At 43.4% G+C, this 27,525-nt stretch overlaps 1 protein-coding gene across 2 annotated transcripts in view; it reads right to left on the reverse strand.

Annotated features, from left to right (window-relative positions):
• Nucleotides 1-16,273: 16,273 nt before the first annotated feature.
• XYLB (xylulokinase) overlaps nt 16,274-27,525 on the reverse strand; it is a 100,142-nt gene continuing 88,890 nt past the window's right edge. The window contains exons 17-19 of one of the 2 annotated variants that reach the window (XM_026091572.1): nt 26,953-27,040; nt 24,598-24,692; nt 16,274-16,553 (exon numbers count right to left, since the gene is read on the reverse strand). In XM_026091572.1, coding sequence (XP_025947357.1) covers nt 16,470-16,553; nt 24,598-24,692; nt 26,953-27,040 — 267 coding nt within the window. In that variant the 3' untranslated portion in view covers nt 16,274-16,469. Of the gene's footprint in view, nt 16,554-24,597; nt 24,693-26,952; nt 27,041-27,525 lie in introns of those variants that run through there. The other variant, XM_026091573.1, reaches the window with a different exon arrangement.

The raw sequence follows: 27,525 nt of genomic DNA on the forward strand, positions 1-27,525 counted from the left end.
CCATGTGGGAGAGAGTCTGGCAAACTAGATATACCCATCAAGCAGTGTGGAAGGCAAAGCTCTTGTCCCAGTAAATTATAGTTACTTCAAAAAGGTCAGCCTAGGCACCCAGAGCTGACGCCTGGAGGGAACATCCTTGCAGGGCTAGGACCTGCAGAGTAGCGTTGCAGGCAGATCCATGGTAAGTTTGTACTGTGGGTGCTTTTGGCCCAGAGAGCCCAGGTGATAACACCGGGCTGTGAGAAAAGCTAAGAAGGAAATGAGACAAGTGATTGAAAAACATGTAAAGTGGTTAGCAATGGCTCACTCCCAAACCTGCAGAGGCCTGCCTCAAATCCAGGTCTGGCCAATATTTTGATTAATGTCTTTGATGAGGGAGCAGAGAACATGCTTCTAAAATGCATGGTGGGACCAAGCCTGAGAGGGATGTGAGCACTCAGGAGGGAGGAGCAGAAGTCAAAATGACCACGACACATTAGTGAAATGATCTGAAACAAGCAAGAGGAAAATCAAGAGAGACGAGGTCACCCCCTTGCCCTCAGGAAGGACGTGTCCAGAGCCCAAAGCACAAAGAGACGATATGCTGGTTTATGGCCTAGGAGGCCACAGACTGGTTAAGAGCTAGCAATGAGGTGCTATTGCTCAGAGACATGCCGCTGCCTGGGATGTGCTAACAGTCCACTACACAAGAGGCACGCGGACCTGCCACGGTGCAGGGGGTAAGCCAGGCTCCAACCTTCCCCTTGGGGTACCTCAAGCAGTTGTTGTCTCCCCTCAGATCCTCTCCCATTGTCCCAGCTGCTGGGCTTTGGACCAAGCCACCCAGCAGAGAGGAAGACACTACACAGATGCAGCATGGATTTGGGGGCAGTCAGGGCCCTGCTGACAACCAGGCAAGCTGGCAAGTATATACCATGAGCAATTTAAGAGAGTGGAAGGACTCATCAAGATGATGTACAAAGCCAAATCTCTCCAAACCTGGACACACCACTCCTGCATGGCTGCAAGCAAAGGGAAGAAACGGCGCCTTGGAACGAAGCAATCTGGCACCCTCTAGTGTGATGCGCTGAGAAACGCTCATCCCTCCCAGAGCCTTCACCATTTCTCATCCGGATGGCGCGTTGACTCGCAAGCGCTTAAGCTTTATGCACCCACAGGTTCAATCTCTGCAGCACCCTTTAATTGCCACAAAACGCAATAGCATGAACAGTGTTGTGTCACTGTGAGCCTATCGAGCCATTTGTATCACAAGATATTCTGCGTGCACAAGCCAGGGCTTTGGGAGATGCACGGTGACGCCCAGATGAGACTTTAAGAGATTCCAGCTTTTGGGGATCTGGCACAGCTCAGGCGGAGCAAGCGCCAGAGCTCCTACCACCGGGACGCTGGGGTCACTGTTGCAAGCAGCAGCGCGTACAGGCAGAGAGAAGGAAAGCACGCGCGTCCCAGGGTGCATGCCGTGTAATGAGAGACATTTCTCTTTGACAGCATTAATGCTGGAAGAGAATGGGTTCAGGTGACTGCGCGACCACTGCCATCTGGGAGGAGGCACCGCGGAAGAAGCAGAGGGCTGTCAGAGCCATAAACGTGACCAAAGGGGACGAGTCCCCTTCAGTGTCCTTGCCACCCCGGATCGGACGTGGGGAGGGACCGCTTACAGGTCTCAGCGGTGACAGTTGCACCCTCCTGTCTTGCTGCTTGGCAGCTGCCTGGAAAACAAGCAGAAATCTGTCTCCTTTCCCTCCCACCTCGTCCCCTCTGCTCCCCCAAAATATTCATCCAGAAAACCTCCACCAGCTGCTTCGTTAACACAGATCTGGACAGAAGCAGCACCAGGCTCCTCTTCAGCAATAAGAGTCTTAATTATACAAAACACACAGCTAGGCCCTGGCCTGGGAGCCCTTTCCGAGCAGCCAGCTGCCCCAGGATCCCCCAGCTCTCCCGGACCCCTGTGGCCCCTTTCCCACGGCGGGAGAGCTCAGTCCCAGCCTGTGCGCCGCCAGCCTGGAGCGGCGGCCACCCTTTGGAGCAGGTGCAACCGGAGCCGTAAAAGAATATTTCGCTTTTTACAACTTGGTTCTCAAGCTGTTAAAGGAAAAACAACTTTCTTCCCTCCCTAATCACCTTCACCATACTCCGGTGAACTTTTGGATAATGTATGCTGTGTCATCAGCCCAGCGCCGCTCCCAGAATGGTAAACAGGCTCCCATATATTTCTCCGGATGACAGTTCACATTATCATTGAATCCAGGGAACCAGCACGCAGCACAGGCAGGAGGAAATAAAATACCCCATGCCAGGACAGCCCTGTCCCCGGCCAGGGGCTCAGACCACTCTGACAAGCTCTAATTAACAAAACCTGCCCGCCAAGGGCAGGACGATCGTTTCCCTGGGCTCAGATAGAGCAGAGACGAGGCGAGGAAATTTCTTTGAGGTCAGACCACGACGGCGTGGGATGGTCAGGGACATGGCGTTGGCGCCCTGACCTTCAGCACTGGGAAGGCATAGGTAGGACAGCATCTGAAGATGCCTCATGCCATCGAAGATCACCCCTTCTCGCACTCGCTGCTGCTTCATCCCTGGCATTTTTACGTTTTGGTGGTTCCTATCACCTGTAGAGAAAAGGGCATTTTGTGTTCAGCTCAGGGCAAGTCTGTCACTCCAAAACCCACAGCCCACTTTCCTCGTTCATGTTCTTTTGTGCCCTGTTAGTCAAATACCAAAGGGTCCTGCCTGGACACCTGGTCATTCCCTGACCATATGTCCCCTGCATCACTTCTCACGCCACCCAGCACCCTCCTCGGGTTCCTCTGCTTTTCTATGTCAGCCAGTTATTTCACATAAAAAAAACAGCTGCTGGTAATGTAAGTCATATATCTGGCTCAGCTCTGGTTAAAGTTGGATCCAATTTTATAAAACCCGTCTTGCAAATAAGTTCACCTTCTTTTAATAAATATAAAACTTAGCATGTTTGCCTGGCCCCCGAAACACAAGGACTTTGGCTACACAGCCTAAATCTTTATCACTAGTTAGTGTTAGAGGGGGAGAAACAAAAACCCAAACTAAGCCAGGATCTACACAAGCTTTTTGAGGCAAATCAGCCAGTGTGTTCTTTCAAAGACCTTTAAGATGCCTCTTGCTTGTCATGCTAAATTGTATGGTCATTTTGGGATGTAGACACATGTTCTAAGAAGACTAAGCTGAGACACGAGACAGATTGCTCCCAATATATATATTTATTCTGAAAAGCTTGATTTTGTTTCATAAAGTTGTAAGATTCCTTCTTAAAACTACCTTATATTTTCAAACCATAGACCTAGCAAAAATGAGCAACCTGAATTTAGTAAGCTAATATTATCAGAGAGGCGACTCAACCCATGGCCAGGATATCAGAGTTATGCCCAGATCACCATCCCCCACCGGTAGCAGCAATTCTTTTCAGAGGAAGCGGAGGAGGACAAGCATTAAAGTAACTCACTTTCCACTTGCAAACTCCAGCTTCCTTGTCACAAGCGATGCTTAAATCTTTTCGGACAACAACCAAAAGACACAGCCTCACAGGATCTCCCATACAAACCATTACACAGAGCAGTGCTTCTTAGGACATCGTGTTAAAGGTCTCGGCAAAATGCAAACATCTCTGCTGAACAGGGCTGCTGCTCTGTATCCTGCCGTCCACAGCGGCCAAACCAGGCACCTAGAGAAGAGTGACAAATGGAGCAGGCCAATGGACTTCCCAGAAACCTCTCCCACTTTCCAAAAATCTGTGCTCAGGGATTCCCCGAGCCACAAGCTGGGTCCGAATGTTGAAAATTCGGTTTCATTGCCCACTTATGCCTTATGGAAAACACAGAAGGAAGAGAAAAGGGGGCCTGGACGGGATTCTTGATCCATGCCTGCACAACCATGCAACATCATGCTTGTCCATGCCTACAGCTGTTCAGCGCTGCTGCAGCAGGAAAACTAACACAACCACATGCAAGTCGCTTGAGAAATGTTTCCTCTTCCCCCCGCCCCCTAAGAGTTTTAAATAAGAACCATTAAAGGAAAACCTGAGGGCAGGTCCTTACTCAAGGTCAACTGATGCATCTCCCTCGTGGTAGTGAAGTTACATCTGGCAAGGGCTGGGCCAAAGGATTTCAGGAAGGCTCGGCAAAGGTATGTGTCGGAGAAAATAGGGAGAAATCAGTGGCAATGTAGGAACATAGGGGGCTGTTGTAAAATCGTAGAGCTGAAACCAGCTATCAGCTCATGGTCCATACTTTTCACCTGGGAAAAGAGAGGAGCGAACAAGCAATGGCACAAATACCGTACGGAAAAAGCTTTGAAGTTAGCACACTATTTCTTCATTTCAAGTGATTAGTGAAACAGAAAGCAACTTTTTTTAATATCCCTATTACCTTATTTTTCTTGCTTGCTCTTTAGTCATTAATTAGTTCAACTCAACCTTACTGTTGAATGTGCTCACATCAGTGCTGGTCAACAAAGCATTTAGGCATGTGCTTAACTCCAAGCAGATAACTAAGGCCCATTCAGTGAAACTCACCCACATGCCTCGCTTTTTTCTCTTCCTGAATAGTGGCCCTCCATCGTTTTAAAAGCTATATTTCTTTTCAGCATAAAGTGCTGCAGCAGCAAAAATCAATGCACTACGCTCCATCAGTGTGCATGTGTCACTCAGCTCCCAGTAAGGGAAAAGGAGGAACAGACACATAAAAAGAAACACTCACCCAGTCCCCTTCCTTTAAGAACAGCCACCAGTAAAAGGATGCATAATTTAGTGGAATGGTTTTATTTGTGTATCGGGTTATTTTAAACTTCAGCTAAGGTTATGTTCTTGTCTTCAGTTGCTGCTGGGTGTTGCTTCAAAGTCATTCTGAGTCACTGCTCTCCATCTTCATCTGCTGATGGGCCCCCAGGTAGTGATGGAAACATAACTTCCCTTGACATGGATAACCTCCAATAAAGCAGTGACTTCCCTTTTGACACGCTGATTAGAATAAATGGGGGAGGTGGAAGTAAAGAAGAAGGGGACTGTGGAGCTCTTGAAAAGCAAAGAAAACGGGTCACATCCTGCCCTCCGCTTCTGTGGCATCAGATACACTCCAAAGTAGCAAAGCAGCAAGAAACTCATTAGGCTGCTGCTAGGGCTATTGATGAAAATGCAAATCTTTACCTGCAGTACCTTATTCCCCAACAAATTAACAGCAGCCTGGGGAAAAGCAGGAAGCTGTAGTCTAGCGAACACGTACCTCGCAGTCTGGGAGTCCAGCCAGCTGGAGTATCATCTCTGTTTTTTGAATCTTCGTCCAAAAAAGCCCCAAAGTCTGACTTCATTCAGATTTTACGCTAGTTGTGTCAACACTCAATTTAAAGAAATTTTTCCAGGTTTCCATGAGTATGAATAAGGTCAGAATGAGATCCTGCAAGTTCAGGAAATTGGGCACTGCCCAGGGCAGTGCCGGAGGGCTGTGCTCAGAGGGATATGGTCTGGCTGGCACCGAGGGCCCTTTGGAAGACCACGGATGTCTCCTCCGGAGTTGAGCTTTTGTTGTGGCCTGACACAAGACTTGCCAGGACCCGTAATTCTTTCCATTATGTTCAATGGGCTCTGGATCAGGTTGTTTATAGTGAATTCAGTTTTGGCTGCCCAAAGCAATTCTTCGTGAGATTATCTCCCTCACAAAACAGGTAGAAGACTTCCAGGGCTTCCAGAGAAATGCTGCCCTGGTCCTCCAACAGATCCTCACTGCCAGCTACTGGGACAATGACTGGTTCATTGCACTGGTCCCAGCAACACTACCTGCAACGGGATCGCACTCCCTCACTAGGAAAGAGCATCAACACTGCCCATCTTGACCCCTCGGCAGGGTCTGCACTCACTGTCCCACACACATTTTCCACAGGGCACCAAACATTGTCATTTACATGCATAAAAAGCTGAATTCAGCACTCTTTCCATAAAACGGATCGTGAACCCTTAACACCACTTGCCTCTCCTTGGAATAATAAATTATGAGGACAAATGGCAGAATCATTATCAGTTTCAATATCCAGTCATAAATAGTCTTGTAAGAACACTGAAATGATGGTGTTTTATTGCGTTAGCTATCACTTGCCATTAATTACAGCATGAAACTTTTGTACTTTGATGAAAAGCATTTTAGCCAGCTCAGTTATAAATTTAAAACAGTCTTAAAACAAAAGTCACCTCAAGTTGTTTTTTTTCTTCTATAGATCTGAACACAAAATAGCATTTTAAGCCAAGAATGACACAAAAGTAAGGCTTTAGACAAGCTACTGCACGCACATTATGCTTTAGTGCTTACAGCAAACTAACAGTACTCACGGCTATTTTTTCCAATAAAATTGCTGGCAGCCGGATTTCGCCGCTGCGGATACTTCACAGTTGGTTTTACTTAATAGGGGCTTTCTTTTTAATGGTCTAAGTACTGCCATGAATCAATGTGATCTCGTTTACATTTCTGCCCTGTTTCTTTCATTTGGATCATTTCTCCTCCCTCCCGTCACTGTAACTCGCCCCGTGCAGGACAGAAACGCAGCCGACCGCAGAGTAAGCCTGAAGTCAACAGGAGCTGTCGGGCTCGGCCCCTAACCGATCTGCAATACCTACATGGCCTCGCATACAGGAGTTAACTTCAGTCTAACTTCAGCAGGGTGAACCACAGGAGTGAAGCTAAGATCTACATTTTCAAACACTTGCAGGATCAGTCTTCAAATTTCCAGGGCTTTGACTCACAGGTCTAAGCGATCCATGCTGCGGCAAATTAAGTTGCTACTCCTGTGGCACAGGTTATCAGCCCGTAGCATTGATTGCATGTTGCATTCATTTGCAAAAGAGATTATTACACCCCAGCTCTGGGCATGGTAAATTTACAACAGAGACCAGATTCAGAGCCTCTACTCAACTGAACAGCTGTACACCTATTATTAAATCCAACTGGATTACTAACATACATACATGAATGTACGGTCCCAAATTCAGATGCACCATACCAGCTGTGCATGGCTCCTATATATGTTAAAGCAGATTTTGAGAAGCTGTTTTGCTTCCCCATCCAGGAAGGATTATGGGTGGCCTAGTATTTAATTTACTGTCATGAGACCTGGGAGACCAGGGTTTGGCTCTTGTCCTGCCAAATGGGCTTTGGATGTGTCCCTTGGCAAAGCAAGAACACCCAGCTCCTCACAGATATGAAGGCTCCAATGGTGGGAATCAGCCCCAGCTTAAGAGAGGAAGTTTGTTGGTCAGATTCCTACAACAGTCAATGGAGATCTGGTCCCTGCTTTCAGCGGAGCCTTCTCATCCTTCATGTGCCTCGAAACGGCTCCAAGAAAGATTTGTTCCATAACCTTCTTGGAGACAGAGGCGGAGCTGATCAGTCCATAGTTCCCATGATCCTTCTTGCTCTTTTTGAAGATGGGCCTAATATTTGCATTTTCCTGGTCATCCGGGACCTTCCACAATCACTACGATCTTTTAGAGATGATAGAGAGCAGCCTCGCAATGACATCAACCAGCTTCCTCGGCACCCTCAGATGCATCTCATCTGGTCCCCAAAACCTGTATATGCTCAATTTGCTTAAGAAGTCTCTAAATTGATCCTCCTCTGCTATGGGCAGTACCTACCTCCCCTAAACCCTGCCACTAGGACAGAGATCTAAGAGGCTTGACAGCAGACCTTGCCAGTAAGGTGTAAGGCAAAGAAGGTCTCAAGTACCTCAGACTTTTACAAGTCCTTTGTCACTGGGTTGGCCAAACCATTCTGCAGCAGACCAATACATTCCCTGGTTTGCCTTTTTCTGGTGATGTACCTACAGAAATCCTTATCGTTGCCCTTCACACCCATAACCAGTTTCACCTCACTTTTGGCTTTTCTAATTTCATCCATGTTGGACCACATGTGAGATCTGACGACAACTGATACTCCCCAGGACTGATCAGCACCTGTAAAAACAGATGTCATTGTAGTAACTCAACTGTTGCTTGATATGGTGACCATTTGCTTTTTGACACAAAAGTGAGAAATTGAAGAAAAACAGTCTAATTGCTCATTTAAGTCAGCCTGTTCTTTCCCTTCTGCTTAGCCAGTTAAAACCTCATTTGACAAGCTGAGAGTTTAGCTCCCAGTGCTCTTGCTTAAAATATAACAGATGGCCTCTAATAAGTAAATTGAAAAGTGCAAATAAGGTTAAAACAATTTTTCTTTATTGAATATCATTAACTTCAAGGCTGTCCACTTTAAAATGCTAATTAAACCTCAATTCCTTTTGCAGGGTTCTAGTGAAGAAAGATTGCCATGGGGCAAATTCCTCTTCTCTGGAGAACTAGCCCAGCAAACTGATGCATGGCTATTACGCATCCCAAGGCTAAGAAGTAAAGTTTGAAATTTTCTATTTATTTATCCCTTCCATATTAGTTCCTTCCCACAAATAAAACATAGTCAGAAAGGAAATTCAAGAGAGGTCAAGTGTGAAATCCCCCCTCTGTTCACATGGCAAACAACAATTTCTCTAAAGGTCACTACTAGTCCAAACTTAATGCATTTTTCTTGGTGAGCAGCGGCACAGAATTTCTGAGACCATGTTAAAACCTTGACACATGTCATGCCTCAAGTATTTGGCTCTGCAATCGTAGCACCACACACCATACAGGAGCACCTCACTCCCCTGCTGGTCAGAAACTTTTTAATTTCCAATTCAAATTTATTCACAATCAGTATATGTCCACTTGCTCTTGTGCCAATATTGTCCTTTGGCTTATATAGCTCTTCTCCCTCTCTTTACCCCCAGCCCTGAAGGATTTATGATGAGCAATCATATCACCTCTCTGCTTCCATTTGCTAGGCTAAACAAGCTATGCTTTTATTCTCCTCTCCTAGGACAGACTTTACATTCCTCTGAACAACTTCACAGCCTTATTCCTCACCTGGTCCCGTTTTAATTCTACTGTCTTGAACACAGGAGACCAGAAATGCAAATGCTATTCCAGACAAGGTTTCATCAGTGCCTCGCATAAGGCAATGCTCCCTGTCCCAGCTGAAAAGGCAACACAGATGAGCTCAAGAATAACATTTACCTCCTTCGTGGTCAGGTCATGCTCACAGTTCCTATTCAGCACAGAAAAGCTAATATGTTGAAATCTTTCACTTCCTCTATTGCTGCTGAAGGTTGAGCTCCCAGCCCCATCCAGGTCCAAACAGCACTGAAACGCAGCCCCCAAAGAGCCTCATCTTCAACAAAAAGCAATGGGCGTGAAGCCATCAGCTATGTGGACAGCAGCCTCACGACAACAGCCTGTCATCAGGAGCAGAGAGCTCTGCGTATTAGTGAGGTCTCCTCAGGCTGCAGGGCTCAGCCCATGGCTCCCCACCAGCAGGCTGGCACCGATAGGCTAGAGGAGCTCGGGAAGGGAGCAGTGCCCTGTCCCCTGACAGGCTGGGCTGCTGCAGAGAAAAAAAAGCAAGATGCATCAGGCCACAAGGAGGGGAGCCTGATGGAGTACCCAAGCCCCCTCCCCAAGCAATTCCTGAGTTGTGATGTCTTCTCCCTCCCCCTCTAAGCATATGACTCTCACTCATCTGAGAAATTTAATCTACTTCTTCATTTAAAGATTCAGAGTATAAATTAACGCAGAACTTGATATCAATTACCTGACCACAGCGATTTCTCATCTAGACAATCTGGCTGAACATCAGCCTGTTGGCATCCTTCCTTCACCCCCCAAAATTCATGTTCTGGATAATCCAACACTGATCACTGTTCAGCAACTCTGAGTTACAGCAACGTTGCTGGGCCAGGAGAGAAGGGAAATGGTTTTGTGACATTCATCCCAGCCTTTGCAGGAAGACCATGGCACAGTGGTGGCTAATCTCTTTTACTGCAGAAGCCAATGATCCATGGGGGTTGACTACTGACTGGCAGGGGAAATTGTTAGCAATAGTTGTTTAAGTTTAACCGGTCCATTTATAAAGTGTGCCAAAACCTCAAACCATACAGATCAAAGCGAAAAATCCATATTCACTGGGCAAACAGCAAAATGGGTCTGTGCTGAAAGGCTTCTGAGAGAGTCTGCCGTGCTGCGAACACGGTGAGATGGAATCAAATGAAACAACACGGCCATATCTTCTGAATTAACAGTCATTCCAGGAAAAAAATGCTTTCCTGCCAAGGGAGGTCTTGAAATGCAGCTTATTTGCTTATTCATTTGGATGAACTGACTAAATCACATAATGGATTAGCTACATTCAATGTATTCTTTTCCCCTCTGCTTGAGTAGGCATCTCTTCAAAGGGACAACAATGGCAGGGACCAGAATAATTAGGCCAAGAAACGGAAATTGAGAAAAAAGGGTATTTCTGCTATAGGCAACTGTCCTCAAACTGTGCCATTTAGGGCTGGAGTCTAACAAAGAAATGATACCAGGAGTGACAGGGGAATGTCCCATCCTAACCTAACACGTTACGGCAGCAGTATTGAAGGGATGTTCTCAGGAGGCACAAGCTGCAACATCAAAGTTGTGGGGGAATCCTTTGCTTCTTATTTGTTTTCTGTAACTCGCGTTTTATTTTAAGATAAAAGCCCACAGCTAAGAAGCAGCTCTGTGGTGACTGCCTAAGCCCTTCTTTTATACAATATGGCTTAGACTATTTTTTTAAAGAGAATTCCAGCTTCCAGTAAAGCAGCATTTATCAGATTTGGAACAGAGTTGAGGTTTCAGGAGGGCAGCAAGTACATGTCAGTCAGAGAGTAAATATCATCTCCCAACAGCGCGTCGAACAGACCTTTGTTTTCCTGTGTGATGCTTTTCTAAGTCTTAAGGGAGATGTCTTTTACTCTCCCAGGTTACGGAGCTTGCAGGCACAATCCAAATGCCTGTGAGAGTCCAGCTTGGAGGGATAAACATGAGCAAGGGCAAGCAACAACTGGACAACGAGCAAGAATGTGAGTAACAGAGCAGTCGACCCACATCCGCAGGTTATCTCCAAGCAGGTGGAGGAAGAGGCCTGTCTGAAGCAGCTGGGGAGTCGATCTCACGGACTGGACAGGAAAACAGAGCAGTCCTGGAACAAGAAAGCTTTCTAGTGGTAATGGGGGACAAATCAAAGTTGAGATCAGCTTTCAGTCAAGTCTTGGGGAGTTTTGGCACAACATGAGAAGTTGGCTTTTTCTGACCCCTTCTCCACTCAGCTGCCTTTGAACTCAGCAGGGAGAGATGGTTCTCAGGACATAATTCACCTGCTCTGTAGCAGCCAGCTACCGTAAGATGACTGACAACCAACAACACCGCTCCCTTGTGGTCCTCTCCTCTGATTACAGCTGGAGCCCATCTGACAAACACAGATGTTTACACTGGTCAGATGAATCCCACACGTAAGGTGACCAAAGCCGCCTGTTTGGCTGATCAGATGCTAAAAGGGAAAGGACAACCAGATGGATGCGTTACAGAACGCTAAGACACAACTTACCCAGTAAAAACAGAATTAATAGCAGCATCTTAACATAGAATGTAGCACAAGAGCCTGTCATCCAAGGATCTTAAAGGAAGACACATTTTACATAACTAATAATAGCCCTGGTTGCTCTGTTGGGTAGGCTGAGAGATTAGGCAACTTAGTCAATGACCAAAATCAGAGATGATAGCAGAATCCACACGCAATGATAGCTGCTCCCTCACCCTTATCCCTCAGGATATCTGCTTCAAGAGCGCCAAACAAAATCAGCAAGTTCCCACAATGGCCAAGATATTCCCCGAAGTCCAGGATAACTGCAGAAATGTCATTCCATTTGTCAAGGCCAACTTTACAAAGCAACAGAGGAGCAGAAAAACAAGTAAAGGAAAATGATTCTTGGGAATGGATTTCAGCAGGAGACAAGCTCACTCAACACACTGCACAAAAGAAAAGTTCTTAGCATCTCGCAGAAGTGGAGACAGCTAACTAAGCAAACCAAGTACAAGGAAAGGTCGTATCTGCTGCAGGAGAAAGAAAACAAAAAACAAGTCTTTGGAAAAAACATCTAAAATTCTTACATTCTTATAACGTAAGCTGTGATGACTCAAAGCTAGACCACTCAAACAGGCTAACCAAAGAGGCTTGATTTAGGCTTTAATCACAGCATGGAGGGAGAGCAGAGGCTGTAACCACTGTAAATATCCATGTCAAAGGAGACATGTTTACACACTTCAGAAAGAAGCTGGCTACCAACAAAAAAAGTCATCCTGAGTTGTGCTGTCCGGCACATCACATTGGCCTGCACAAAGCCAGCATAAAGTAATAACAAGGTAAGATCCTTTGGTTTAGGTAAGATTTTATATCCAACTCACACAAGTGTAAAACACTGTACTAAGATTTCAAGCCAGGTGGAATCAGGACTACAGTCAGTAGGTGTTTAGAAAGGCTTTTTAGGGTAACACACTGTGTAGGATCACTTATCTGCCTCAATGTCCATCTGTCTGCTCATCATCCTTACTCCTACATTTAACTTGTTTGGCATTTTCACTCCAATCTGACTGATGGTTAAGATCTCAACAAAATCAAAATCCTAAAGGTTACATGAAAAATCAGCAGCTGGGTAAAGGAAAAATCCAAATTAGCACCTTTCTGCTCAGGGAGGGGTTATAACTTGGCCCGTTATTCATTACAAGTACCAACACCAGCCAGTTTAGTTCTCGAAAACATCATGCTTTTCTTCCCCCACCCCTTAACCCGCATGCAGTGCAGTAAAACAAATGATTTGTTCAAAGTTTTGCTTTGGCTTTTTTTTATGGCTGTAGATACACTGCTCTGTGATCTGCAGTGGTAGCCACAAGTCCAAAGGAAAAGAAAGCTGAAAAACAAAAAGGTCCCACCAGGATCACACCCAGTGGTACTGAATTCAATTACTTATTAAATCACAGGCAGAGCACAGACCTTTTTCAGTGCATTACTTATTCAATCAGAGCTCCAGCTCTCTGAACTAGTCCCTTAAGAAACAGCAAACATCTTTTCCTGCTTGTTTCCAGTTGCCTCGCAAAAGACTCTAGGCTGTAAAGAAAATGGTTTTTCTCTGGGTCACAGTACAACAAGAGCTTGTGGGTGAATCCATTGCAGCTCTGATGGATCGATGAGGGTGCAGGGTCCTTGAGGCAGGGGAGTTGCCTGGATTCGGCCACAATCCAGCTGCCACCTCAACCGGCTTTGCTGGTGTAGGACAGCAGGTGCAGGTTGTGCAGCACTGAACAACTTCCTTCTTCCATGCAAGTTGCAGCAGATCTGTCTAGACGGGGTATATTGTTCAGCAGGTCTTTAATCACAGAAGCCAACCTTCCTTCTAGACAAGACAGCGATACCATGTTGTTCAGCTTAATGAATGGCAAAGTCACCGAAGTGGGGGAGAATCAACCTCAGTCAAATATGCTGAGGTAGAAGGTGTTAGCTTGCATTTAGATACGTGTTAGCAAAGACATTAATTAGCTCTAACCACTTTTTTTACTCCACACAACCAGAGCTGTTCAGTGAGAAGCCAGAATAACATAAGGTAGACAAACTGGTAAGAAAACAAGCACAATTTGGAAACCAAAGTGCACCAGATCCTTCCATCAGTGGGGCCTTTTTAGAGGGATGCACATGTGACAGCAAGAAACCCACGGTTCCTTTGCAGGCTAATGTGCATTCCTGGGAAAGGCAAAAAGAAAAGAGTGGTGGAAGTCTTACAGCAGCATTTCTCCAAAAGACTTTTCTAGGGGGAGATTTATTGAGTCTTATTCTATCTGACACTAGTCAGTGAACATGTGCAACTTTGGTGAGCTGGAAAAAAAAAATAGAGCTTGTCTATAAATTCTTATACTCCAGACACCATTCCTCAGAGGCCAGCCCTAATAAACTCATCACCACAGCAATACTATAACTCAGTGGTGCTCAACTCCCGGCCTTTCATAGCCTTGCCTCTGACTCCTTTCTCAGGGACTCCTGCACCAAGCACACAGTGCATCACTTACCCCCAAGAAACAGCATTTTAATGCCAACATGGGACACATCTACACCACACAGCGAAGCACAGTTTAGAGCCACGAGCCAGCCCAACATGGCGTGGCAAGGCTGGAAACGGACAGTTACGGCCACCAGGCAATGCAGCCTTGTACAGCCAGAAGCACTCGGGCCCCAAAATTAGCTACCCCATTCAGAGCAATACCCCACTGACACCCCCAACAGCTCCATTTGGAGCCAGTGATCTAGTTAGAAATGTTCTGGCTAACAAAAAATGTCCCTGTGATCAACTGCACTGTGCTATGAGCGGGGAAATGTGAGCTTCAAGCTTCTTAAGTTGAGTACGGGATTGACCCTGATTCTCCCATTCATCCCACAGGCAAATAAGTAAGCCACAAAGCTGTATGAGGCATCGGTCCTCTAACTCTGATAAGCGAATTGAACTACTCTGGAAATTGTCACCAAAACCCAGCGCACCTAAAATGCCTCTCTGAACCTCTTCCTTATGTGGGTTAGCTTTGATGCCAAACTAGTAACCAGACAGAGCTAAAGACTAATGATGGCAACGCTGCTTTGAATTGCTTAACTTGCATTTGTTTTAATTCTTCTGCACCTCTCTACAGGCTTGTTCAATGACAAAACGACTGCTGAAGGTGGAGGCCTGTGAGAAGTGTCATACGTTTTAGCGCTGTACCTTGAGACCCAGAATAATAAGCACATAAAAGAGAGAAATGTGTATTTATAATGCCACCTTTTAAAGCAATTGCTTAAAAGAAGCCTGCTTTAGAAACTCAGAAACGTAATGCTTGACCTTGCTGAGTAATCTTGCTAATATCAAGAGAAGTTATAATTATTCATTTGTGAACAAAAAAGGCACGTTTATACTCCCAAACGAAGCACTTCAATGCAAAAGGGAGAGCAAAGGAGGAACATGCCCATTCCTCTACCGTTCCTTGGGTGAGTCACCGCAAGGGCTTCCCACCAGCACAGCGGAGATGCACCAGCGACTGCAAGTGCTCCTAGACCGCTGTAATAGGAAGAACACAAATTTGAGTCACCCACCTCAGGTAGGGACATAACCCAGTTCTCCAAGGCAGAGCTCAAACACTCAGTAGAGAGATCCTCTACTTATTTCCTGTAATTCCCTAACTTCTTCCTGAGACATATTCCGACTTATACAAGAGCTGAAGAAAGGCTCCAGTCACTTTTATTAAAAAAGCCCACCTTACTCCCAGAAGAAATTTTTATCCTAAGGGAAAAATACTGGCACTGTACAACAGTGCAATAAAAATCTCCCACTTGCACAGGGTGATTTAGGATGTTTGTTCAAATTCTGTGGTTCCTGCTCATCTCTGCTGAATGATCTCCTGGTTTGTATTTTATCTAAGATTGTCTCAGCTACATCTACTGAACCTGGACTAAAAACATTTGAAGTGGAAGAGTAGCATCAGAGCAAGACAGTCACCAATTTTGTTCATGATCTCCAAGAAAGAAATGGCATATTGACAGTATAAATAACTAGCGACCTTCATGCCCTGTTGGGAGGAGGGTTCTTCTTCTGCACTCGCACTCAGCATGAAACAAAGAATTTCATGGCATAACACCTGAAGGAGGAAGGGAAAACACTACTACCCTAAGCCAGCGTGCAGATGGAGCCGACTCTCTGCTTTCTGCTACAGAAGGGAAACACTGCGCAACATTTTCTACATTTGCCCCTTTTTTCTTTTTTACAAAACTAATGTCAAGTAAAATATTGTGCCACAGTTTCTATATCACACAGGCCAAATTCAACCTATCTACAAGAATCTCTGCTTTCCCGGACTTAGACAATCCAAACACATCATGTTTCATCACACAACAGATTTTCCATAATGGCATGCAACAAGAATTCCCCTTCTCTGACAGTTCCACTGAATATTTATAAACTGTAATTGGCCTTTACACCACACATCTCTGATGGGATGGGATGGGATTAAGTCAGTATGCTTATGCTTTTTGTGGATTTTATGTAGGTGAGGATATAAATGTAGATAAATTACAGACATGCAGAAAGATAGCTTCAAAAGATTTAAGTGGGAGAGATTGCAGAATAAAGATACTGTACTAAATAGGTAAGCAGAGAGGTCAGTATGCTAAACACGTGGAACTGAAACTGGTAGAGATGGGTATAGACTCGGATATACAATGCACCTGACTCCAGCTATTCTGAAGCAGCAAGCACTGCCTGAAAAGTACCCAAGAAAAGTTTATGTCAAAGACACACAGAACAATGTGATGCTATTTAATCAGATTTTCAATCTTAAAGTAACGTTTCTTCCAACATCCTCAAAAACAACCATTTAAAAATTATTCGTCATACTATTTTAAGACACGAAATGCAACAGAATGCTTTAAACAACTCCAGTAAATTCTGATCAAATCTCTTCTGATCTTCTCCTTGGCAGTTCACTCTTCAGCTGACTTATAAATTTTGTTTGCTTGTTACTTCGCCAGACAAGAAGAGGTTGGGTTGTAGATCACCTTCTGTTCAAGCTCTGCATATCTCTTCAGAAGTGGACGATAGAGCTAAAAAGGAAAAAGAAACAAACACGTCCAGGTTGAAAAATTAGATTTTTAAATCACACAGTAGGTAAAAACATCTTTAGAACTGAAATATGCAACATCTTTGTACACAGCTGAAGGTTTGAGGTTTTTTTCAACTTCCTCAAGAAAATGCTGCGGAGTCTTCCTTCCTCAAATGTCACAGTCCTTTTTACCATCTCCTTTACAGCTTAATTTTATGACACACACAGGTTGTTCCTATTGTGATTGTGTTCTTGCTATAAGCAGAAGTCATTACTTCCAGAGGAAGCAGCTCTGATAAAGTCACCTCGGCAAGTCCGACATGCCCCTCTGTAATAGCTGTCCGAATCACCCAGGCAGAACTCCTGTCCTTGCCTCCCTCTGCTATCTCCGGATGGATCACTGCCTCTGCATCCTCCTCCTCTGCCTCACTAATAAGCACACTGCCCCCCTCTAGTATGGCTAAATACCACTGTCAAAAAGGTCCTCCTTGGCCAATATGCTGACCAGAGCCTTCTAAAATACGTGCTTCAAACTCCCTCTCTCGCCCCTCTCGTCCTTCTGTATCTGTTTCAGCTGCTTCTTCTCACCTTCACATCTTTCACAGACACGACTTCTCCCATCTTTGATCTGCTTCACGGCATGGCTCCTTGCTCCGTAATCCTAACCCTGGGATGCAAGGAGGAGCCAACTTCTCTCCACAGCCATGCTGAAAATCTGAGTAGCTTTTTCATATTTTCTTACCCTGCAGCTAGAGTTCCCCCAAATTTTTAGATCCATGATTGTTACAGCCATAAGAAGTGGAATCAAATGTATTCAAAATCCCAGATTCAAATACGCCCTGTGTTTTTGGATATGGGCAAGCTCCAAGCTGAGATTTGTTCCATTTGTTACCTATTTTTTTTTTCCTTCTTTTCTTCTTCTTGTTTCAAATTCAGCGCCAGCGATATCACAGAAAATCGGCTGCTTGTAAGCAACCTGGCTACATACGCAGAAATCCTGAGCAGAGCCTCACCCTACTGTGGGCTCAAACATGAAACTATACTTCATTTAGAGCTGGAAGATACAGCCTCTTCCTTATCTCCTCTTTCTAATTTTAACTGACCACCTAATAAAATCAGTAGCTTGACAAGCCATAGCAGGACAGCTTCAACCATTTGCTGGCACTGGAGAGGGGACTGCCAGGAGCCAGTGTGGGGTCTGCAAGATACAGCCTAGAGCCAGCTGTCCCTAGGAGGACGGCATAAGGTCACATCCCTGCTGCAATGAATCCTATGGGCCGCCAGTCTAGTCTACAAGCCCTCTGCACCAATGTTATTCATAATCAGGGCAGTCTCGCTCCTGGCTCCAGGTTCAAAAAGGTTATAGAGCCACAATGAATCATACCCAGCAAACTGAGTTATTGCTTTCATCAATAAGTAAGATCCAGCATTTAAATGCATTTTATCCTTTTCCAAATAAGAACCACAGCCAATAACTGCATGCGTGTGAAAAATTCAGGATGAAGATATTTAAAGTGCAAACCATGTAGAAAGAGACAATGTCGTTCTTGCACAGTTTCACGTACAGTCCTTCAATAGCCTCAGTCTCTATAACAGTCGCATTTTCTCAGATGAAAGAAAAAATGTCAAGCGTTTGCACAATTTTCTCATCTATGAAATAAAAAATTAAAGTGCTTTGTTCTTATGTTTCAATTGACGGAGGAATACCCAGTTTCTGTGCTTTCTTCTTCATGAATGATAGCTTCAGCCTGAACAGCAAAAGCTGGATTTATCTCTCTATTTCCATTTCCACCATCCACTGTGGCAGGTGAGAGTGACTTAATGGATAAATTCTGCAGAAGGAGCCTGTTTTGATCAACGCCTCCCTTTTGTCAACAAGATGCTACAGCAGTTAAAGTACTTTTCTTCAACAGATTAAGTATACCAAGGGGAAGAAGAGAAGGAGCATCTACAGAAAATGGAAACAGAGACTGTTCACTAGCCAAGGTCCTGTCCAGAGAGCTTTTTCAACACATCTCAGTGATTAACAGAGTGTCTTAGAGTGCATCAAACTTAAACCGATTAAAATACAGAAACCTACTCACTCCTACCTCTGCAACGAACTAATTCAATGACCTTGGGCAAGTCATATAATGTGTATATGACCCAACTTCTCTTCTCTACAGGGCATTGATACCAAGATCCATGCAGGCTGTCACAGATTTATGGGGCTAGAAAATATACAGCACTGCTAACGCTAAATGCCACGAGACTCATCATGCCATTTTTAACTGACTACACGGGAGCCTTGGGTGTTCAGTGAAGCCAAGTGCCCTGGCTCCCTGTGGAGTGCGTATATATTCTTTTCATGTCCCCAGAGAATGTTATTGTTCCCATTTCTCCTGAATATGCACATCTGAGTAAACAAAATACAGAGCAGGCAATTATGGCCATACTAGGAGTATCAGTAAGTCAAACAAAAGCGGTCCTTTATTCCCTGAAACACCTACAATCAAGCCTTGCTATTTCTTTCTTTGCTATTGTGTAAATCTGATAAACCCCACGCACTTCTCAACAAAGATTTAGCACAACAGAGCTGTATTGGTAAGAGCCAAGCTTGGCTACTGAGAAAACAGACTCCGTATTACTTACCCAGCAGTATTTTTTACAAAATATACAACAGCACATTTACTAGAAGGCTGAGAAGTATTATTGTTAATTCATCACTCTAAATTAAAACATGTCAAAATAAATGAACAACTACATTTACTGATACACTGTCTTTTCCTGTTTATTGGACTTAAGCACTTAGCTGGCTAATTGACAAAATTCAGGCATTTGCAATAAGCTTCCCAGCCATTAGTGTAAATGAATGCTGCATTATGTCCCGTCTGAAAGCACGCAAACAAAAAATCAAGACTGTTTCTTATACTCTTTTTTTCTGTTCATTTGGTGTAAAAAGCAGCCCAGGTCAGAGGTTAACACAAAGTTTTAAGTTCCTCTTCATTAGGGAAGTTGGCCGTAATTCTCGCAGTACATCACGGCTGGTAAGCGCAGCAGTAGTACAAGCTTTTCATAAGGAGTGTTTTATAGGGCAGCTTTACACCAGCTAAAGTTCTGCTCCAAGGCAATGCAGTTCCCATGAAATATCCAGAAAAAAAAGCCAAGCTGGCTCAGCTCAGAATGTGGCCTAAGTGCACCCACCCAGTTGTGTTCGTGAAAGATTATTCTCCACATTTCTTGCAACTGAATTGAGTTTACAGAACCTTGGACAACTCCTCCTACGTGGTTCCAGGAGCATTTTTCCTGCGGCAATTATATGAATTTATTTTTATAATTGAGGTCCAAAGGGAATAAAGAACTCTCAGTGATGCATAAAAACTCAGGAACATAAATTCCCTCTCTGTCATAGCCTCAAACCTAATATATCAGACCATGATATTTAACATAATGATGATATTTAAGTAATTACATGTATCACAACATGAACCTTATTATTGTCCATAATTTAATTGTCCTTGCTATATTATGGCCTTTTCTCCTGCTTATCTCTACAGCCTACTCTGCAACATTAGCAGTACTCTGATGGCTTCATTTACAAACCCTAAACTTCACTCCTGGGACAATTTGGCCACACTCTGACAGTCCTACAAATAAATAAGAAAATGCTAATGACTAACACTGCAGTATAACAGAGGAAAACTTAAACTGCCTTTCCGGGAAAATACATTCAAACAAATGGTACCCTGCCCTCTACTCTGAATCAAATATGTCATCCTCCTGTTATAGCTCACCCTGGTACTAGCCTATGAGCTCAACACGGGCCTCACTGTTTCTTTGTACAACGTCTAGAGCAATGGGACATTGCCCTTGCTGTTCTCTGCAAGCAAAATTAGCTACAAATTACTACTATTAAGTTACAATGCACATGGATTCTTCTATCGCCTGCCATGCTACGTCAGCCAGTGATTGGAGCAATTCAAAATTTACAAATGAAAAAGATGATGATGATTGTCAGAGTAGACTAAAATTAATCAAGTCCTAGCAAACACTTGCTACTTTGAATAGGTTTGATAGTTTTGTTTTGTTTTTTAACCAGTCATACTCAAATAACTTTCGAGTCGTAGATTTGCTTAAGAAAGCAAGAAATGAAGTTAAGATGTTTTATTTTTAAACTCAAAACAGCTGTTCACCTTGCTTAACATAGAAAGAACATGCTTAATGCAGAAAGAGTATGACAGTGTCCAGAAATAACCTGAAGAAAACTCCAAGGAACCACACCTCAAACAGGCACTTTATTTACTATACATATTCATTCTGTAAGCATATCTTAATCCATTTAACAGGTTAAAATAAAATTTTTATTGGCTACACAAATCACTTTAATCAAACTCCCATCAATACTTATTATCATATTTCTATGGTTGTATTATTATTACCTACTTTGCACTAAATTACCAATGTAAACCAATTCTAGAAGACAACCTTCCCCCTCTAAAAAATCTAACTCAACAAAAATATCATTTTTTTAAATCAATAAAAAGGTCATTATAACTTTCCTGGGTAACAGGGTCACTTCTATAAATCCACATACCTACAAGGCAATTCACCGAAGTCAAAAAAACCTGTTAGGCTTACATTTTCCTTTCTTGAATTTTTGCAGAATTAATACATCTCAGTAGAGTCAATAATGCAATTAAAAATTACATATCCAGAGGTAGTGAACTGCACTCCATCTTCTCCCTACAAAACCCTACACAACAATATTACAATAAATCTGACACTATGTCACAGGCACACAGCTTGTATAAACACAAGTGATCAACTCCAGATAATCATGCTCCCTCTCATGCTTTTTTGCTTAATTAACCAACAAGCCAACCATTTCTGTTTTAATAGATTACTAAAATAGAGCTGAATTCTAATGCCATAATAATAGATTCCTACTGTCTGTTAACATATACTTATTGCTATAAAGTCTCCTGGTTATTTCTGTCATGCTTAGTGGTTCTGATTAATCTTTTTTCCTTGGGGAAGAGGGGGGAAGCGGGAGGGAGCTCCAAAGAGGTGAGATGACTCTCTAATTTTTGCTATTCTGGAAATAGGGGAGAGGAATTCATCAGGTTCACCCATAGCTGACTGACTTCAGCTAGCCGGGTTGAGCAGTGACCAAAAATGATCACCACAGCGGTTATCGCCACTTTATGACCTATTTTGGCATCTACTGCATTAGAAATAAGCTCAAGCTGGGTAAACCATCCACCCTACAAATTTACTGTGAAATCAGGATCAACTAAGAGGTCAGGGTCTTAGCCACAGAGAGGGACTTATCCTTTTTGAAATGGCCTCTTCCAGTCAGCATGGTCTGCTACAGCATAAAGTCACATTTTTACCAGAGAAGTCACAACTAATGGGACTTTAGTTTTCACTGACTCCTCACCTGTCACAAGCACTGTGCTTCCCATCTTGTGACTTTACTCTATTTTACCTGCTCATCAGCTTAATTGAACACAAAAGTTGCACTAAATCTCAACTGGAAGAGTTGTTTTGTGTGCTCTGCCTTTTCCTTTCGAATTCACACTCAGCATCATGAATAATCCTTTAGCAATCAAAGAAACACATGAGTAAAAATATATTTTCAGTTCCTGAAAAGCTGTACTGCATGCATAAGCCTTGGCATTCAAGCTGAAGCTACAAACTGTAGTGTTTAACCTCTGTCCGTAGGAGGTCTTCCTCCCTTCAATGATCTAGCATGTGTTGCCTCCAACCTGTACCAGGAAAAAAGGAAAAAAAACAGACCAGATTGTTGGACTTTGACTTTTTTTTATTTTTTTTAACACCATGCCAAGTTTTAGCTCTAGCAGTCCAAAAAATGTAGGGAGATGGTCCGGACAATTTCACATTGGTTAGCCAGACTCTTTCAGAAGAGCTCCTCAGCAAGACAGAATTTAACCTCAGGATGACTTTGAAGTTTATAAAAAGAACCGTCATTTAAGTGAAAGCCTCTAAACTCAACAGAATGAAATTGGATGGACAGGGAGATGCAGCCCTGTAAAAAACAGAATCAAACTGACTCATCACATTATGAATTTTTACTGCACTGTTCATGCTAACACGCTGTATTACTGACAAGCCCTCTGGCTTTCTGCAGTTTCACAGCCATGAAACTAGCCAGGGAATCCACCACCAACTGTAAAATTGTAAGACAGAAAGAAAAAAAAAATGGTGTGGAATTTTTAATTGCAAGAAGCTGCTTTTAATGGAACGAAGCTGGCAAGCTAAGCTAAAGCGCAGGAATCTTTATTCCTTCACATGCTGTTTGACCACTACCTTCTCTATCGTTCACTTGTATCTATCAGGGCAATAATTCACTGCTGTACATCATTTAAAACCAATAAAAAGATGTGCTATGAGAGCCAGGTCTAACCAAGTGGAAAAAGAGAAGAAAAGTATTGAGAGGGAAATAATTAACTCTTCTGGCTTCCAGGCCATTTTATGCAGACACTAAAATAGGAAGAGGTAAATGAATTCCCCACTGATCCTTCCAGTTAGCCCAGCCTGGCCCCTGCAGGGGTGCAAGGTACGTGCAGCTCTGCTCCTTGCCCTGGAGTTTTACAGCTGAAGCAGCCCTGGGGGGTCAAAGGCAGGTCTCTGAGCGCTCGCCACCTCCACGCAAGCCAGCCTGCCAGCTTTCCGGCAGCAAGCATTTTGGGGGGAAACAAGGCAGCGTGTGGGCTTGAATCAAGACACCGGGGAACTGCTCCCAAAGTGTATTCCCCACAGCAGGCTTCAGAGGCAACACACATGACACAGGCCATTGCTGTTAATTATTTTATCTTTTAAAATGAGGGGGAAGGTTGAGTAAATGAGATCAGATCAATCAAGTTTAAATTATTCAATGTCTTAATATTTCTGAAGGGGACTTCTATTCGATTACTGAGCTCCTCCATCTCAGTTAATAATTAAATAATATGCTGGCAGGCACAATGCAGCATGATCATTTCTATTATTACTCATGATGATATCTGGTGCTCCACTACACATGTAGCTCGGAGTTAGTAGTTTTGGCAGATCATTAATTTCCCAGTTTAAATAAAAGCTTTAAAACCTTGATGCCTGCAGTTAAGGCATACCCAAATCTCATACACAGAGTGCAACACTGTGTTGATGTAAAAGAAGTTTTCTACACAGCTGAAGACGGAGTTAGATTTACCTTTGGTTATTCAAGTCTGCATTCTCTAGGATTCTAGCTACATTATATTGCTAATTTATTACCTGGCACTACACTTCAGAAGCTGTAGTAAACAAAAGCCTTTGGAACTTGACCGCGAGAGGTGCAGGGTTGCACTGGAGGCCCTGAGACAAATTCCCTCCTTAGTTTTACATGGGCTGGAACCGTGTTGTTAGCAATAATGACTAACTGTGATGAATAATTGTTTTGCTTTATCCACGTGGCCCTATAAAGCACAAGCTTCACCTTTAGGTAGGCTGACATTTCCAGGATGGACATGGTACTGAAGAATTGTGCCTATACAATCGTCCTAGCTGTCACTCTTTCAGCAGTTCCAACTGAGAGCTGTGAGTGAAGATGTACAATTGCTGATCACTGTTTAAGATCAGGCTGGAAGGGATTTTTGGGGTGTTTTCCAAAAGGGGAAAAATACTGTCACCACACTTTCTTTCATGCTGCTTGCTGTAAGCAAGTGAAAACTATTTTGTCAATATTGTCAGTGACAACCTGACTGACCTGTGTCCAAATTCAACCTATTTTGTAACCTACTCTGTTCCTCAAGGAATAGATTTTGCCTCTCTGATCACATCCAACTCGGAAAATTCACTCTCTCAGATTTGGATGGAGTGATCATTCAGATATTATATTATTACAACATTAGAGATCTCCCCAAAATCAATCTTTACACCAAGGACCAAGAACTGAGTTAACAAAGTGTTTCTTAAGTTAATCTATTTTGTTAGAAAAATTAATAAACCACTAGAAAAATTAGTAAACCACTGCATTTTGAAGCAGAAGAAAGGAAAAGAAAAATGGCATTCTCAGGCTTACTCACCTCTTCAACCCCAGTGGTTGGTGTAACAGCCAGTCTAGGTTCTGGTGCTAATTTCACAACATCAGCCAAGGACACACCGGTCTCAGCCACAAGCCCTGCAATGAGAATCACAATCCTGATCAATGCAAAAAGCAAGATGAGGGATGTGCCTGGACTCCCTGGCAAATTAATACATTATATTGATTCTCCCTGGTCAGGTCAGCATTCAGGATTGAAGGATAAATGGCCAAAGATCTTACATTCCAATGCACTAGTCCGGGAAGTGGGGGCTCTGAGACTGAGTTTTTGCCAATCACTCAGTTCAGACCCTGGAGAATAGGCAGGCAGCAAAAATGCTATTCAACAATATCAGTAATTATTTATGGTTACAATAATACAGTAAACAGCAGCAAAAATATGTGGATGCAAGGGATTCAAGGACAAAATGTGACTAAACAAAAAAAAAAAGGAAAAGAAGCAAAAACAGCATCAAGAAAATATGCTGCAAATCATCATTAAACATATTGATATATAAGGAAGCAGAATAATAGGGGAATCCCACTACTACAGCATTTTGCTTTGCGTTTCAGGAGTTCCTTGTTACTCCTGCCAAGAACCCCAGGCTAGCTGTGGAATACTCTACTGGCAGATATACCCTGTAATGTTATTAAGGCGTCCTTGCCATCGTTATTTCATTTATATTAGCAGGTTTTCACTTTTACTCAATTCCTTTGCTCGGCCAAGAGAAAGTCAGCTCAAGGCATCAATCAAAAATGCCATTTCGAAACGCAGGCAGCAAGCCTCTGGGGCTCCGCTGGCAGAGCACCCRAGCTAAGGAGTCCCTCGCTCAGCCTGGCAGCCGAAATCTTCCCTCGGATGCTCTGTCAACCAAGCCCCGAGGTGGCATATGCCAAACTGGCAGAGGGAATTCACATCTTCCGACCACATGAAGTAACTGCACAAATTTTAACGAAGGCCCCAAGTTTCACATGTATTCACGGACAAGGAATTTGCCTGTAGCATTATGGACTGGAAAGCTGGTGGCTTCTGAAGCAGTAGGCAGAGTTTGAGTAAAAAGAGAAAAAGTTTGGAGATTTGGTCCCCAAGGTGTAAAAACGTTCTCACCATGGCTGCAAATGCACCGATAATCTAACAGCACTGTTTCCACTGTCCTGCAAAAGCATACTTTGCCTGATGGGGCCCTTGCATCTCTTCTGGAAATAAAGAGAAGAGCATGCTCTGTGTGTTAAACACACTGACTCGATGTCTTGGCTGTGCAATTTTCTGTGCTACTTTCAAATGCAGGAGAGCATGCAGCCTTCAGAAGCTATAATGTGACAGCAGAATTGGCTTCTAAAATTAAAACTTGGCTGATTTTTTCTGATGACTGATGTTATCTTTTTCGTGCTTGTTGCAGTGCCATGATCTTACATGAACTTGTATGGAAGCTATCCCTCTTTAAAAGGCCAAATCCTAAGGTTTTATTCAGAATAACTGAGGCTAACAAAAGTTGGCCTAACAAAGGACTTCAAAATATGATCCACATTCCTGAATTTGTTTAGCAGCAAGGTATTACAGAAACTGTTTCAAAATACCTGAATAAAATGTATTGCCTGGGATTCAACTCTATTAAATGGCTGAGAGTTCACCCTCAACATACAACCGCGTGCATTAATAAATATAAGTTAAGTAATACTTTAAATCTGGAACTTTGACTGTTGTATTACACTGAGTGATGTCGTATAACAAACAAAATGACTGGACAACCTAAGAATATCCCAAGATTTATGCTTTTATGAAACAAAGTGCACACAGCTTGAGTATGGAGTCCAGCACAGCTTGCACATCCTTTATCTTGATGTTTAAAAGCTCTAAGATAGATATAGGTTTAATGATATTTACTTAGTCATCATTATTACTGGACTTGTCTACCCTGCCTTCTCTAATCCTCTCTGTCAGGATTTATCGTTTGGTTTGACCATTTCAATGATCCAGTTTACATCATGGTCCACAAACTGTGGCAGCGGGGTAAGTTGACACCTTCAGCTGGCTGTATTCTTCCCCAGAAAAAGCTACCTGGAGGCAGCAACATAACACATTAAGGTCCTAGACCCTCCCCTGCCGATCTCAGCTGTTTCCAGATCCTACCCTTGGTTGAGAAGCAGCCACCAGATTTGAATTATAAACTCAATGCTATCCTTAGGCTTGATCCAAGCATACCAACATAAGTGCAAACCCTGCCTTTGACTTCAGTGACCCTTCAGTCAGATCCACACTGCTTTGTTCTCTCCTCATTTTCAGTAACGTTAATCCCAAGTATTAACCAACTGCAATTAAATGCCCACACTGCTCAAAAGTTTCTCCTTACAGTCTTACCATGAATTGCTCTGTAAGCACTTCCTAAACAAGCAGAGTTGGCAGTATCGATAGTGTACACTGGTGCGTTGAACACGTCAGACAGGACCTGAGAAGTATCAAAGCATCAGTTACGCATGTGCATGAAAGACAAGGAGTAAGCAATTCCCTACCGCTGCTTGGGAAAACAAATGACTACTGTACGCTCTAGCTAAGCATTTGGGCACACACTAAAAAAGGCACCAAAGGCAAAGAGTCCTGAACCTTGTCATACAACAGAATATTGGTAAATCTGACCTAGAGATGTAACTGCAGCAGGGAAATGAAGCCCCATTTCTCTCCAGATCTCCTGGGTACCATTCTTTTATTACAAGTTCAGAGGATTCTGAATTTAGCTATCATCTCCCTCATAAGCCCAGACAACCAGCCCATGCCAAAGGCTTACAACAGAGTAAGGATATCTATTCAGGAACCCACAATCAGTTGCGGTGACAGTTTTCTTTCATCACAGTTATGGCTCAGCCAAGTGGGAAGGAAGGAGAGAGGGATCAGTCATGATCATGGCTCCCTAATTCTCAGCTTTCATATAGAAAA

The sequence above is a fragment of the Apteryx rowi genome, unplaced genomic scaffold (assembly GCF_003343035.1).
Source record: "Apteryx rowi isolate R43461 unplaced genomic scaffold, aptRow1 scaffold_91, whole genome shotgun sequence".
Classification (NCBI taxonomy): Eukaryota; Metazoa; Chordata; class Aves; order Apterygiformes; family Apterygidae; genus Apteryx; species Apteryx rowi.